This window comes from Dreissena polymorpha, chromosome 1 (assembly GCF_020536995.1).
Source record: "Dreissena polymorpha isolate Duluth1 chromosome 1, UMN_Dpol_1.0, whole genome shotgun sequence".
NCBI classification, from domain to species: domain Eukaryota; kingdom Metazoa; phylum Mollusca; class Bivalvia; order Myida; family Dreissenidae; genus Dreissena; species Dreissena polymorpha.
This window is the reverse complement of record NC_068355.1, coordinates 190213963-190229895: the sequence shown is the minus strand read 5'-3', so window position 1 is coordinate 190229895 and position 15933 is coordinate 190213963. Positions and strand designations below refer to the sequence as shown.

The 15933-nt window shown below is 36.0% G+C and overlaps 1 protein-coding gene and 1 long non-coding RNA gene across 9 annotated transcripts in view; both read left to right on the top strand.

Annotated features, from left to right (window-relative positions):
• Positions 1-11180, top strand: part of LOC127864330 (uncharacterized) — a 28379-nt gene extending 17199 nt beyond the window's left edge. For 2 of the 8 annotated variants that reach the window (XM_052403984.1, XM_052403982.1), the window contains 4 exons: positions 182-262; positions 2610-2771; positions 3329-3457; positions 3620-3728. In XM_052403984.1, coding sequence (XP_052259944.1) covers positions 251-262; positions 2610-2771; positions 3329-3457; positions 3620-3721 — 405 coding nt within the window. In that variant the 5' untranslated portion in view covers positions 182-250 and the 3' untranslated portion in view covers positions 3722-3728. Of the gene's footprint in view, positions 1-181; positions 263-2609; positions 2772-3328; positions 3478-3619; positions 3729-4485; positions 4592-6161; positions 6256-7330 lie in introns of those variants that run through there. The other 6 variants (XR_008041782.1, XR_008041783.1, XR_008041781.1 and 3 more) reach the window with 6 other exon arrangements.
• Positions 11181-12572: 1392 nt separating this feature from the next.
• On the top strand, positions 12573-13724 carry LOC127864341 (uncharacterized). The gene is made up of 2 exons (XR_008041791.1): positions 12573-13350; positions 13425-13724. It is a non-coding gene; the product is annotated as an uncharacterized LOC127864341 (long non-coding RNA).
• The last annotated feature ends 2209 nt before the right edge of the window (positions 13725-15933 follow it).

Here is a 15933-nt window from a genome sequence, read left to right as displayed (position 1 = left end):
GTGTTTTATTGTGTATCTCTTTTCTATCAGAAGTCTTCAAATTTAATGTATTTCTTATTATTGTTTAACTCAAACAAAATTGATTCAAATATAACTAATGCCATTTCAGAATGCATTGAATTATTTGGTTTACAGGGAAACATTTCTGGGATGCCCTGAGATCTTTTTTTTCTGTTTTCAGAGGCCTCATACTCACAGGTTCCCCAACTACAACTCAGCCACAACATCCTAATCGGAAAGTCCTGTTGCCATGGCAAAACGGGTAACTTTGGCAAAGCATTCAGGAGACCCTGGCTTAACAGCCTTAGACTTTAGATGTAATCAAGTTTTAACAAATAGTTAAAACTCAATGCAATTTGGGGTTTCTGCTCTTCAATTAAGAAGACCAGTACAAATTATTTCATTTCAAGGGTTCATCAACAACCTTATTTGACTATTTTGAAATTCGAAGAAGATGCAACAGTGTCACGCTAATCCCTGACATTCAGACTTGAATTAAAAATCCAGAGCTTTATTAAAGCACATAATAACATGGAAAACACACACTTTTTCAGCAGGTTCCAATATATCTAAATCGTTAACTCTACAAAGTCAGGTTCCATTTTAAATGTAAGTATGTTTATAAAATTGCCATTGATACCTAAGAGGGGTCACTGATGTTTGTAGCTTTGCATAAAATGTTGATTTGTTTTGTGGAGATCCGAACATCTGGTTTAGAGACTAATTATAAATTATGAACTATTGGATTATAATTTTAATGGTTTACAAAATCACATGTAAATACAAGTGTCCATAGCTTGTGTATTGAGTGCATCGGGAATTTCCCATATGGATATTTCCCCGAGAAGACTCCTAAGTGATATGTTTTGGAAATTAACACATTTAAATATATATATTTTAACTGAATTGAGCAAACATTTCTCAAACTGAGTAATTGTGATCACCCTATGTCATTGAGCGTGCTGTGTGCTGCTTCAACTGTCAGCTTGTTTAAGAATCTAAAGGCCTGAATGTTTATTGAATCTTGATGAAACTGGGTCAAAATGTTCTGACATTATCAAGGCAAAAAGTTTATTTTGACAATAGTTAGCCTGAGTTTAAATCAAGGCCACTTGTGTAACAATACACTAGGTCTCACATCTCAATTATCATGACTCAATCATGATCAAACATGGTCAGAATGTTTATCTTGATATGTTATAGGTTTAGTTTGAATCTGTCACATTGCTTCCAAAAACTAGGTTACCAGTTTAAACCTTAAAACAAACTTGGTTATCACCCACTAACAATCACACATTAAGTCATCAATTTTATACGTCCAGAACCCACTAACAATCACACATTAACTCATCAAGTTTATACCTCCCGAACCCACTAACAATCACACATTAAGTCATCAATTTTATACCTCCCGAACCCACTAACAATCACAATTTACTCGTCAATTTTCATTTTTATTATTCCATTCACAAGTTGAACCTTTATGTCTTTTTGTTGGGTTTCTATGTCCATTGCGAAATGAAGTCAATATTTACACCATTTGCCATTCATACTAAATTCAAACAAAAATAATAATAAGTTAGAGGATTTTTATGTTACAACTTATGTTCACTTTGTGTTGTTATTATAAGAGTTAAAAGGTAGCTTTAAAAACATGAATTAGCCTTGCTCTGGGAAACGCAATCTGCACAGGCTAGTCAGGGAAACCACTTACCTCTGGGAAACGCAATCCACACAGGCTAGTCAGGGAAACCACTTACCTCTGGGAAACATAATCCGCACAGGCTAGTCAGGGAAACCACTTACCTCTGGGAAACGCAATCCGCACAGGCTAGTCAGGGAAACCACTTACCTCTGGGAAACATAATCCGCACAGGCTAGTCAGGGAAACCACTTACCTCTGGGAAACGCAATCCGCACAGGCTACTCAGGGAAACCACTTACCTCTGGGAAACACAATCTGCACAGGATAGTCAGGGAAACCACTTACCGCAAAATCTGGATTTTTATAAGAAAATGCTTCCTTAAAAACCAAAATATCAATAAAGGCAAAAAGTGTTGACACTTATTAACATCTGCTATCCGTTTCAAAATAAGTTTTATCGGATCATGATGAAAATGTTCAATAATGTTTTTGGGCATAATATCTTTTACAAGTTTAGTAATCAGCCAGATCGCATTTTCTTGTTTAATGAAGAACATAGACCGTTAAACATATCTAACATTGTACACACGATCAATGTGAACCAGACCGTTAAACATATCTAACATTGTACACACGATCAATGAAAACCAGACTTCTAACCGGGAGTATTTTGTTGGTTTTCGTTCTTCATGTTTTTGGTGTGTGAAATGTTGGAAAAGTTGCGACTTGACTAAGCATTAATGCCACCAGAATTAATGCAATTGGCGTAAGTTTCATGACAGTTCATACACTTAAGTTTGCTGCTCATGTTACAAAACTGTGTAATGCTTTGTACAATTTATATCATATGTCTAATTTTGTCACATGGTTACTTGCCTTAAGTAAAGGACATTCTAAGTGATGAATAGAATTATCTCTTGCTGATGCTACTGGAGTTTAAGTTTGTTGATATTTTATTTTACAGGACAACTTGTCAATCAACATGGAACAGTTCCCAGAAAATTATGACCATCTAATGAACTGTGTAACTGCACCAAGCGTGACCCTTCAGGAAAGGGGCTTCCATGCCGAAGGTCAAATTGGTACCGATCTGGGCTCAAGCAGCAGCCTCAGTCGCGGGGGGCAGGTGATGATGCATGCATAATCTAAATAATCTATTAACATTCCAATCTCACAGTCATATTACAAAAACATGACCTGCAGGGTGGAGATGTGAATACAATGAGTATTAAATCCCACAAACCATGCAGAGGTTATATGGGAGTCAATGTTCTGTAAGTTGGTCTGTTAGAGGGGCGTTTCGTCTGCATTTTATGTAAACATAGTTTTACCTCACTACATATGTATATGTCTACATTTCTAAAGGGAATCAGATGAAACTTCAATCATGTGAGCCCCATGAAGTCTGGGTTGAGGTTTAGTTATCATTTTGTGACAAAGCTCTAACTTATCATTGGCCAAGTAACTCTCTTGTATAATAATAATTTACTGTTTCTGTATTTCGTCATGCATGGATTTTCAGAGGCTGTGTTACTTATATTTTATTCAGAGGGATTATCTAATATTGTGCACAGAAGTGTGTTAATATTTGTGTATAAAAACAACGAAAGCAATAAATCCCTTGAACCACTTGTCATCTTTGATTACATTATAACAAATTATCCAATATAACTTATTTTTCAGTGGCCGTTGTTCAGTGTCAAGCGGAATCCGAGCAACCAAGCCACGTCAGCACAGCAGCAAAAACAGTTTCAGCAGCAGTCGTATACTAAACATCAACAACAGTGGTGCATATGCATTAAACTACGAGAGGTATGAATGCAAATATGTCTGTATGATATTAGTATATTCTCAACCATTTAATATTAACTAGTTTGTTTTGTTTAAGAATATATTTTAGCATATTGCTATATTCAAATTTGCTTTTATTATGTTTTATTTTTATGGCACTCTGCCTCTTCTAATCATGTTAAGGATGGCCCGCACCCTACCCCTGTACTGACCTGTGGGTCATGGCCCGCACCCTACCCCTGTACTGACCTGTGGGTCATGGCCCGCACCCTGCCCCTGTACTGACCTGTGGGTCATGGCCGGCACTCTGCCCCTGTACTGACCTGTGGGTCATGGCCCGCACTCTGCCCCTGTACTGACCTGTGGGTCATGTTAAGGATGGCCCGCACCCTGCCCCTGTACTGACCTGTGGGTCATGTTAAGGATGGCCTGCACCCTGCCCCTGTACTGACCTGTGGGTCATGTTATGGTCATATGGGCTTGGATGGTCATGGAAGTAAGAAAGTGTAGGATTTTAAAGAGACTTGTTCAAATATGTTGTGAGAAAGTTGACTGACATAAGTCAGTGACATAACTAAAAGAAATAAATACGCCAACACATAAAAACAGATTTACCGGTAACTACAAATTATACCAATATATTGCATTACATATTGTATGGTATTGTGATATGCTTTGGCTGCTTTTAATTTGATGATTATTTAAAGTAGGCTTTTTTTTAAATATACAAGCGTATCTTTGTTTAATATGTATTTTATTTTATTCCATGATCTTTATTAGTTCCGTTTGAATAATAATTGTTAAACATATTGCACACGTTTAAACCAATTTATGTAATAATATTCCATCTTTATCTGTAAATAAAGGGACTCTTACACAGGGCATTAGCAAGAACAACAAAAAACGCTCCTTTAAAAATTGCATACTCTTTCTCTGTTTGCAGAATATATGCAGAAAAACTAGTGTCTTATTGAATGATAAGGGATTTGATTACAGCTAAGAAATAATCTTTAAACGTTATCTGTAAAATGTTGTTTTGCCATTTGCAGTAAACAAGTTGACTGCGTAATGTGGCATCAAAGTCTGCAAGGAGAAACCATGCAATTGAGGAAGCCAGGAAACCATGTGATAATTTCAAGCAGCTTACCTACTCTTGTAAGTATGTGTTTTGTTTTAACGTACGCATTATTTATTTTTATTTGAGTACAGATTTATGTTATTGAAATAATAATTGGTTTCCATGCACAAATGAAAGATGTTATGTTTTTCACTAGAGTAAATATATAAACGCAAGTATTAAAATATAATATGTCTGAAGAATATCCACAAAACATGTGTTTGTCATAAATCATATTAAATTTATTGATAAAGATGCACACATTATGACTAGTTTTGTCCACCAATCTATAATTTAAACAAAGTTTGACGTTTTTTACGCACATTTCAATGACGTCAAACTGTGGAATCACTTATTTTAAGGAGATATCATTTTCGCGCACCCACCATGTCTCAGATTTATGACCAATGCCCATATTAATAGAGTTTTCAATTAACAAACAGGTGTCAGTTTGACAGGATTCAATACAACTAGGGTGTGTATATTATAACTGTTGTTTCATGCGACCCCTATTAGAAGTATAGCCCTGTCTAGTAAGGGCATATTCCGGAACCATCGTGAGCACATGTTTGTTGCAATAAACAGTTTTGTGTTAAGTTCAACTTTTCTATAAAGTATCAAAGCTATTGCATTCAAACTTGTTACACTTACTACATGTATCATGAGGGGAGTGGGCAAGCAAAGTGAGATAACTCTGGCTGGCAGTTTGACATAATTATGTGCCCTTTTATACTTAGAAAAGTGATATTTAGGTTAAGTTTTGTGTTTATGTCCACTTTATTTCTAATGTATCAACGCTATTGCTTTCATACTTGCATCAATTACTAACTACCATAAGGGAACTGTGCAGGCAAAGTTATTTAACTCTGACTGGCATTTTGACAGAATTATTGCCCCTTTTATACTTAGAACATTGAAAATTTGGTTAAGTTTTGTGATTTGGTGCACTTTACTTCTTAAGCATCATGGCTATTGATTTCGCACTTGGAACACATGCTCACTATCATAAGGGGACTGTGTAGGCAAGTTATGTAACTTTTTTTTCATTTTTGAAAGATAATGTAATAAAAGACCACATCTTCACACTATACACCCTCTCCACCCATCCCTCCTTCTGTTTGATGAAGTATTGAGATAGGTCCCTTCACCTTTACAAAAAACAATATATTAGCGAAGCTCTTCTTCTTCTTATACTTAACCATAAAAGCAAAATCTGTTGCAATTGGTGAATGTTCAAAAAGTGTTCTAGAACAATTTATATATAACCCTGGTCTTTCTTACACACCACTTGATATTTGTGTTTTGTATAAACACCATTGAAATAAAATTTGGTCTTAAAACCAAATGAAAGTAATTTATAACATCTACATAGTTTAATTTTATTTCATTGAACGTGTACACAGTTTCAAGTGGTACCCAGCTTCGATACATCCTGGGCACAAGGCGAGCTTTAGTTAAAATATGTGTGCTCGTTTATATGAAAGTTTATATCTTATTAAGACACTCACAATTATGTTACCGGGTTGAGCCAGTTTTTTATCCTTGAAAAAGCTAGTGTTGGCTTCAGTTTTGTTGTTTCATTTTGCACATGATTTACTTTATTTCCAGGAAACCCGGATAGCAAAGCATTGAGATTGTTCTGGAAGCATTTGTAGTCACAGCTCATTAAGCATCCCCCTGAAGCAGGACCCTCAGTCTACGGGTGAGTTTTCAAGCGATGTGTTTATTTTTGGCAAGCCCCTGAATTCAGAGATGGGTGGGTGCATGTAGATTGACCCTTGTTCGTCGATACATCCATCCAGCTGTACGTTCTAGTATAACCTCGAACCTCGAAAAGTATTGCTTCTTGTGTGATGAAACCAAATATATTTATTATCATGTGAAATTTCCTTCTTGTTTATTTGGATTCATGTTTCCTTTGACATAAGTAGTAGAGTTTTGACACAAAATTGGAATGTGGGTTCATGGTGGCCAAACCATTTTCTTACTTCATAAAAATCATCTGAGTTTTCTCAGAAAAACTCTCGCTGAATTCATGTTCTTGGGACTATCGTCTAGTAGGCCTTTGCTTATTGTCATTATTGATGAGGTAGTATTTGATAATAAAAAGGATCTTTATAAAAACCCAGTCCAAATTATTTGGTAATAAAGAGGTTATACTTTATCTAAAATAATTATTATTAATTATTATTGTATCAATAGTCCCAGGTCCATCATTTTGCTTGATTGGTCTTTGTCAGCCCGGGTACTACTTAAAAGTACCCCGGGTACTCTTAAACATACTACAATGTACCCAGGGTATGGAAAATGTACCCAGGAATACTAACGCTAAATTGGCCGTTGTTTGATCATTTTCTCAAGTTAGTTAGTATGTTCATATTTATATCAGTGTTCTGTAAAATTGCCCCAGTATAATCGAAACTCATACTCTCAAAGAATGTTGAGTCAGTTTTTTTTCAAAGATAATTTAGTTTCGTAATTCGTTAGCGCATTATATCACATCGGATTTTGGGTAGGAGTAAACCTCGAGTACAGTGAAATATTGGCTGGGTGCATTTAAGCGTATTTTCTGTACCCGGGGTATATTGTAGTATACTTGAAGAGTACCCGGGGTACTTTTAAGTAGCACTCAAATCCACATTGACCAATCGAGCCATCGTTTCATCTATGGATTCAAGTCATATAAGTCGTAACACCCTATGCAAGTTTTGTTTTTCGTTTGGTATCAAAAATAGACGGAAACACATTTACAGTATCACGTTGTTCTTTTTTTGCAGACGCCAATTGACGAAATAAAACTTGTCATTCAGCAACACAGCCAGTTGCAGCAGTTGTTACCATATTGACCCCAGTCAAAACTAGGAGCTCAGAGATAACACAGCCAGTTGCAGCAGTTGTTACCGTATGGACCCCAGTCAAAACAAGGAGCTCAGAGATAAATACTGTTTAAGATAGATATTCTCTACATTCCTCATGGTCAGGCAACACAGCCAGTTGCAGCAGTTGTTACCATATTGACCCCAGTCAAAACTAGGAGCTCAGAGACAATCAGCAACACAGCCAGTTGCAGCAGTTGTTACCGTATGACCCCAGTCAAAACTAGGAGCTCAGAGACAATCAGCAACACAGCCAGTTGCAGCAGTTGTTACCGTATGACCCCAGTCAAAACTAGGAGCTCAGAGATAAATACTGTTTAAGATAGATATTCTCTACATTCCTCATGGTCAGGCAACACAGCCAGTTGCAGCAGTTGTTACCATCTTGACCCCAGTCAAAACTAAGAGCTCAGAGACAATCAGCAACACAGCCAGTTGCAGCAGTTGTTACCATATTGACCCCAGTCAAAACTAGGAGCTCAGAGATAACACAGCCAGTTGCAGCAGTTGTTACCATCTTGACCCCAGTCAAAACTAAGAGCACAGAGACAATCAGCAACACAGCCAGTTGCAGCAGTTGTTACCAAATTGACCCCAGTCAAAACTAGGAGCTCAGAAACAATCAGCAACACAGCCAGTTGCAGCAGTTGTTACCATATTGACCCCAGTCAAAAGTAGGAGCTCAGAGATAGATCAACACAGCCAGTTGCAGCAGTTGTTACCATATTGACCCTAGTCAAAACTAGGAGCAGCAGTTGTTACCATATTGACCCCAGTCAAAACTAGGAGCTCAGAGATAAATACTGTTTAAGATAGATCAACACAGCCAGTTGCAGCAGTTGTTACCATATTGACCCCAGTCAAAACTAAGAGCTCAGAGATAAAAGCTGTTTAAGATAGATCAACACAGCCAGTTGCAGCAGTTGTTACCATATTGACCCCAGTCAAAACTAGGAGTTCAGAGACAATCAGCAACACAGCGAGTTGCAGCAGTTGTTACCGTATGACCCCAGTCAAAACTAAGAGCTCAGAGACAATCAGCAACACAGGCAGTTGCAGCAGTTGTTACCGTATGACCCCAGTCAAAACTAGGAGCTCAGAGACAATCAGCAACACAGCCAGTTGCAGCAGTTGTTACCGTATGACCCCAGTCAAAACTAGGAGCTCAGAGACAATCAGCAACACAGAAAGTTGCAGCAGTTGTTACCGTATGATCCCAGTCAAAACTAAGAGCTCAGAGACAATCAGCAACACAGCAAGTTGCAGCAGTTGTTACCATATTGACCCCAGTCAAAACTAAGAGCTCAGAGACAATCAGCAACACAGCCAGTTGCAGCAGTTGTTACCGTATGACCCCAGTCAAAACTAAGAGCTCAGAGACAATCAGCAACACAGCCAGTTGCAGCAGTTGTTACCATATTGACCCCAGTCAAAACTAAGAGCTCAGAGACAATCAGCAACACAGCCAGTTGCAGCAGTTGTTACCATATTGACCCCAGTCAAAACTAGGAGCTCAGAGACAATCAGCAACACAGCCAGTTGCAGCAGTTGTTACCGTATGACCCCAGTCAAAACTAAGAGCTCAGAGACAATCAGCAACACAGCCAGTTGCAGCAGTTGTTACCAAATTGACCCCAGTCAAAACTAGGAGCTCAGAGACAATCAGCAACACAGCCGGTTGCAGCAGTTGTTACCATAGTGACCCCAGTCAAAACTAGGAGCTCAGAGATAAATACTGTTTAAGATAGATATTCTCTACATTCCTCATGGTCAGGCAACACAGCCAGTTGCAGCAGTTGTTACCGTATTGACCCCAGTCAAAACTAGGAGCACAGAGACAATCAGCAACACAGCCAGTTGCAGCAGTTGTTACCAAATTGACCCCAGTCAAAACTAGGAGCTCAGAAACAATCAGCAACACAGCCAGTTGCAGCAGTTGTTACCATATTGACCCCAGTCAAAACTAGGAGCTCAGAGATAGATCAACACAGCCAGCTGCAGCAGTTGTTACCATATTGACCCTAGTCAAAACTAGGAGCAGCAGTTGTTACCATATTGACCCCAGTCAAAACTAGGAGCTCAGAGATAAATACTGTTTAAGATAGATCAACACAGCCAGTTGCAGCAGTTGTTACCATATTGACCCCAGTCAAAACTAAGAGCTCAGAGATAAAAGCTGTTTAAGATAGATCAACACAGCCAGTTGCAGCAGTTGTTACCATATTGACCCCAGTCAAAACTAGGAGCTCAGAGACAATCAGCAACACAGCAAGTTGCAGCAGTTGTTACCGTATGACCCCAGTCAAAACTAAGAGCTCAGAGACAATCAGCAACACAGCAAGTTGCAGCTGTTGTTACCATATTGACCCCAGTCAAAACTAAGAACTCAGAGACAATCAGCAACACAGCCAGTTGCAGCAGTTGTTACCGTATGACCCCAGTCAAAACTAAGAGTTCAGAGACAATCAGCAACACAGCCAGTTGCAGCAGTTGTTACCATATTGACCCCAGTCAAAACTAAGAGCTCAGAGACAATCAGCAACACAGCCAGTTGCAGCAGTTGTTACCATATTGACCCCAGTCAAAACTAGGAGCTCAGAGACAATCAGCAACACAGCCAGTTGCAGCAGTTGTTACCGTATGACCCCAGTCAAAACTAAGAGCTCAGAGACAATCAGCAACACAGTCAGTTGCAGCAGTTGTTACCATATTGACCCCAGTCAAAACTAGGAGCTCAGAGATAATCAGCAACACAGCCAGTTGCAGTAGTTGTTACCATATTGACCCCAGTCAAAACTAGGAGCTCAGAGACAATCAGCAACACAGCCAGTTGCAGCAGTTGTTACCAAATTGACCCCAGTCAAAACTAGGAGCTCAGAGACAATCAGCAACACAGCCTGTTGCAGCAGTTGTTACCGTATGACTCCAGTCAAAACTAGGAGCTCAGAGACAATCAGCAACACAGTCAGTTGCAGCAGTTGTTACCATATTGACCCCAGTCAAAACTAAGAGCTCAGAGACAATCAGCAACACAGCCAGTTGCAGCAGTTGTTACCGTATTGACCCCAGTCAAAACTAGGAGCTCAGAGACAATCAGCAACACAGCCAGTTGCAGCAGTTGTTACCAAATTGACCCCAGTTACAATTAGGAGCTCAGAGACAATCAGCAACACAGCCATTTGCAGCAGTTGTTACCGTATGACCCCAGTCAAAACTAGGAGCTCAGAGATAAATACTGTTTAAGATAGATATTCTCTACATTCCTCATGGTATTTTAAGCACAAACTCTGACAGATCTCATCTTTGAACTTTGTAACGGGCGAAAAATAAATGACCTTGTTCAGAATGAAATGGCAGAATGACAAAGCACAACAATTTAAGGGGAAACCATAAATTAATGTAACCAGCAAAGATGTGTTCAAAGCAAAACAATATGTCATGTCTTTGGGGACTGAATTTTGATGGTGTCATTCATTAAACATTGAATATTTTTGTTAAATATAGTTAAATATAATGATATAAAGGATATTTGATTAAGGCGTGTATGTTAATTATTACTTTAAGCACAAATATAGCACGTCTATCAATTACTTATGAAACTTGCACCTGATAATGATAAATGCATGAAAATTAAATTGTACTTAAGACATTATTTCATACGTTGAGCTTAAGAAAATTGAAAGCTGTTTAAATTATGCTGGTAACATTATATACAAAATATGTATTGGATTATATTCATGTAAAAAACAAGTTTCAGTTTTCTGTTGTAACATGCAATATAGAAGTATTATCAAGAATCGTGTTAAGTATGGCACTATTCGAAATGAATATTCATTAAATAAAGACAAAATCATTTAATCTTCTTTCAATTGTCAATTCTGTATGTACTACTACTACCTTATTTATTTGACTTGATATGGTTTGTTAAATTATAAGATAATGCCTCTTTATTTGGAAAGCTTTCAATGTTTTGAAACTGAGTATTTAAAAATGAATTATTAAAAGAATTATGAAAAATCATGACTGATGTCAAAGTTATGTTTGATTTTGCCAATTTTGTGTTGATATTTAATATACATGTACTTACATGCTCATAAGTGTTGACATTTGTTTTTGAACATAATAGTTTTTTATGTTTTATATCGTGTATATACACATTTACAAGTCCAAATTTTCATCCTCTCAATCACTCAGTAACTTTACCAACAATAAATGTTGGATCTCTGTATATAGGTAAATTGTGCAATTGATATATAGAGCAACTGCAACAAATCAGTCAGTTACAAATCAAGGCAGAGTGATGTAATATGCTGGCAATTGTTAAGTAGTGCAGTTGTCTCTTTTGTTCTCAGGTTAGAGCAATGTTGTTTGCTTCAAAAATAAAAACACAGTCTTCCTTGTAAGAAAATTAATGTGTTCACATCTCAACATAACAAGTAAATTCATAGAGAAAATCAAATTATTTACATGATATACTCGACAATTAGTCTAATGGAATTTGTAGAATAAAAAATAACATGTAATTATGACGATTATAAGTGAATGTTTGACACAAAATGTCTCTTCAGAAATGTGTATATTTTAATGATAAATCTATACATTGTACTTGCTATACTTTTTATAGTATATTTTATGAACGTGCAGCTGATAAGTGAATGTGACAATTTACGAGTTATGTTACAATTTGTTACACGTTGACATGGCCACATAAGCTGTTAATGGAGTGCATTCACTGCGGCCAGTTTCCAGAAATCTCCCAATTAAAAAACACCAGAAAATATCTTAAGATCAGATAGTTTGGTTGTTCACATTAGTTTTAATTTATTTATTGATTGTGTTATGCCTTGTACTCTTAATTTGTTATCAAATATTTAAGTTTATATGACTTGAAGAGACTTACATGTTTATTTTATTGATGTGTTTGTGCTGATTTCTTGCATTCTAATTAAAGAATATTCAATTGGAAAAAGAATATTATTATGCATTGAAAGTGTGTTGTTATTTTAAATAAAAATACTATGAAAATATAGTTCAGTCGTTTGATTACAAAGTTATTACAAAGGTGATCAAATGCTCATCAAGTGTAGGTGTTTGCATACGGACATAATATGTCTGTGCTTTATATGTATATAATGTAGATCCCATTTACCAGAACATATTTTGATGTGCTTAAATGTGCTAATAGCCTGATGAAATTCGTGTTGACTATGCGTTTTACATTTTGCCATTTTTATTTAAAAAATGAAAAACAAATGAATTGTCAGTGTAAATAAATACTGTATTGTTGTTCAATCAGTTAAACTATTTCACTGTTTTCATGCATATGTTCAAATCATTTTCATTTTTGTTCAATCTTTAAGATGCAACGCTTGTGTAATTTACTTTATGAAACTTATATATACACAAAAATGTAGTACAGATGTATATCAAATGACTGCTGTGGGCTTGTGGTAAACAGAAAACCATGCTTTAAATTGAAAAACCTTGTTATATGCCATGTTTTTCATTTAATAATATTAAAAGCACTCTTGAAATGGAACTTCTTGAAAATATGTTTCATTGTTTTGTAAAAATATCTTAAGTTATCTATTCTAAATTATCTATTCTTATATAAGAAATACAAATTAAAATTGGTTATTGGAAATAAGTCAATTAAAAGTCAAGGGATAATGATGTAATGTACTTAAAAATGTCAAAACTGCTATTGTCTCTATTTGTATTCTAGATATGTTATATCCTTAAACAAACAAATACAATGTTGTCTCCTTGTTGAATAGGTGTTGTGTACCTCTGAACATGTCAAGTCATTTACTTTAAGTATTTTAAACTAGTTCTCACTATCTACACCCATAAGTCACTCATGACTTTTGTGTAATAAACATTGGATAAATATATTTTTATATAATCAATTATAAGATAAGGTGAAAAGTGTATGTGCGTTATTAGTTATAAACATTGGATAAATATATTTTTATATAATCGATTATAAGATAAGGTAAAAAGTGTATGTGCGTTATAAGAAATAAACATTGGATAAATATATTTTTATATAATCGATTATAAGATAAGGTAAAAAGTGTATGAGCGTTATTAGTAATAAACATTGGATAAATATATTTTTATATAATCGATTACAAGATAAGGTGAATAGTGTATGTGCGTTATTAAATTCATCAGGTATGACCATACTGTGCTACAAGTTTTGTAATTGTGACTATTAAAAGTACATGATCTGCAAAAAATGTCACTTAAACAAATGTGTATATGTTTATCATTATTAAATTCTTTCCAACTAGATTACACTTGATAAGTTTCGGCTTAAAGCTGAAAAGTTATTGTTACATTTTATCAGCGTTGAGCTCAACTAGCATCCGTAGTGAATACTGTAAAATTTAAGCTTTCTCAGAATGAGTATGTTGAAAATATCTTGACGACGGTTAGAATCTGTGTCGCATGTGTCAAAAAACTAGAACTAAAGGTCAAATCTTAGAAAAAAACTTGTTTTCACTGCAGAGGCTTCTTTTATTAATCGATCTGCAGTCAACGTTCTCCGAATCCTTATATTGACGATATCTAGAATGAGTGCGAATCTGGGTCACGTGCATCCAAAAACTAGGTCACCAGATCATGTCTAATACGATTATTATCTCATTAAGGAATCAATATTGATGATACCACACCGAAGATGTGGACCATTGTTTCTTTAAATGTTTGCGTTATCAGGACGTTCGTGTGCAAATGTTTATAAACACGAGTATATTTCATCCAATTAGTGCATAAAAACTCATGTTTGGCATACAAACGTTGACCTAGGAAGAAAATTGTAAGCTCGTTCAAGAAGTTCAGTTATTAATCAAACGAACGAGACGATTTAAAGGGGCCTTTTCACAGATTTTGGCATGTTTTGAAGTTTTTCATTAAATGCTTTATATTGATAAATGTAAACATTGGATCTAAAAAGCTCCAGTAAAAAAAAACAAGAATAAAATAAAAACATGCAAAAAGAAGCCTTTAGCAGGGCTCGAACCAGTGACCCCCGGAGTCCTGGAGTAAAAACCAATTAGACCGCTCGGCCATCCTGCCAAGTATGTATGAGAGATGTATTTTGTACTTTATATAAGCAATCTTAGTAGTTTCACAAAATTACACGACAATAACAGAACTCTCCAAATTATTAAATCGGTTCGCGTTGCAACGCTTAATAATTTCAGGTTTTTAAATCGTCAAAGATGCATATAATGGCTATATTAGACAATGGTAAATGTTCAGTATTACTGTTTACTCACAAATATCATAACTAAAACGAAAATTTGCGAATCTGAAACAACTTTTTTCAATTTTGTCAATTTACCAAAACTTGAAAAGATCCCTTTAAGTGCATGCTGTTCTGGTTTTATGCTGTTTGCATGTAGTCATTTTCACTTTGCTTCTGAACAGAAAATGGTAAAAAAAAGGCCAAAACTAAATACTGTGCTAATAAGAAAAGTTCATGGAATATAATCCTATATAAAGATAAAATATGAAATCTGGGCTTAATGCATGTTTGTAAAATGTCGTCCCAGATTAGCATTAATGCATGTTCATAAAATGTCATCCCAGATTAACCTGCCCAATCCACAAAGGCTAATCAGGAAAGACACTTTCCACATAAACGGGTGGCTTCTTTTTAAGGATAAGTCCTTAAAACAAAAGTACATACAAGTGGAAAGTGTCGAACAGCAAAGGCCAATCTGAAACGACATTTTCCATATAGACTTGCTGATAATTTAAACTATAATTCCCTTGAAAAATTCCATACAAGCGGATAGTTTCGCATTGAACAGGCCAATCTTGGACCACAATTAACGCACATGCATTAAACCCGGTTTTCCCAAGGCGCGGCTCATATTTTTTAATCCAGATGTTCGACCATTTAAGTTTTAATGACCAACATTATACAATTTGCTAATAACATACGCATTGAAACTATCAAATAAAAGGTACTTAATATAATGATCCATCAAGTACGTAATATGATATACCAAGAAAAAAAATTGACTAGCAAGGGCTCTATAACTTCACTACGGAATAGATTTTACGGTTACTGACGCACGTAGGTCACCTTGTGACGATATTTCTATCTGAAATATGTATGAGTATCGGTGGTTTGGTACATCATAACATTTGAATAGTAACTAGCTATAAGAATATTATTAATTTGAAACAACTGAACTATTTTATGTTGCTGAAGATGAACAAATATGGACACACACAACCGCTTTGTATATTCGCCTTAGTTTAGTTTAGTCTAACCTATTTAGTTTAGCTCAATTGCATGGAAAGCCTTAAGCTTATTTGAAACGCTCCTGAGTCCATTTCCTCGGACTAGAACTAGTACTTGGTGTCTATGGGGAGATTTAAAGAACGATTCGACAGTGGGGATCGAACACGTGACCTCCCGATCTCGAGGCGGACACCATATCTACTACGCCACGGCGACTGTATGTTTGTTTATCCTTTTAATG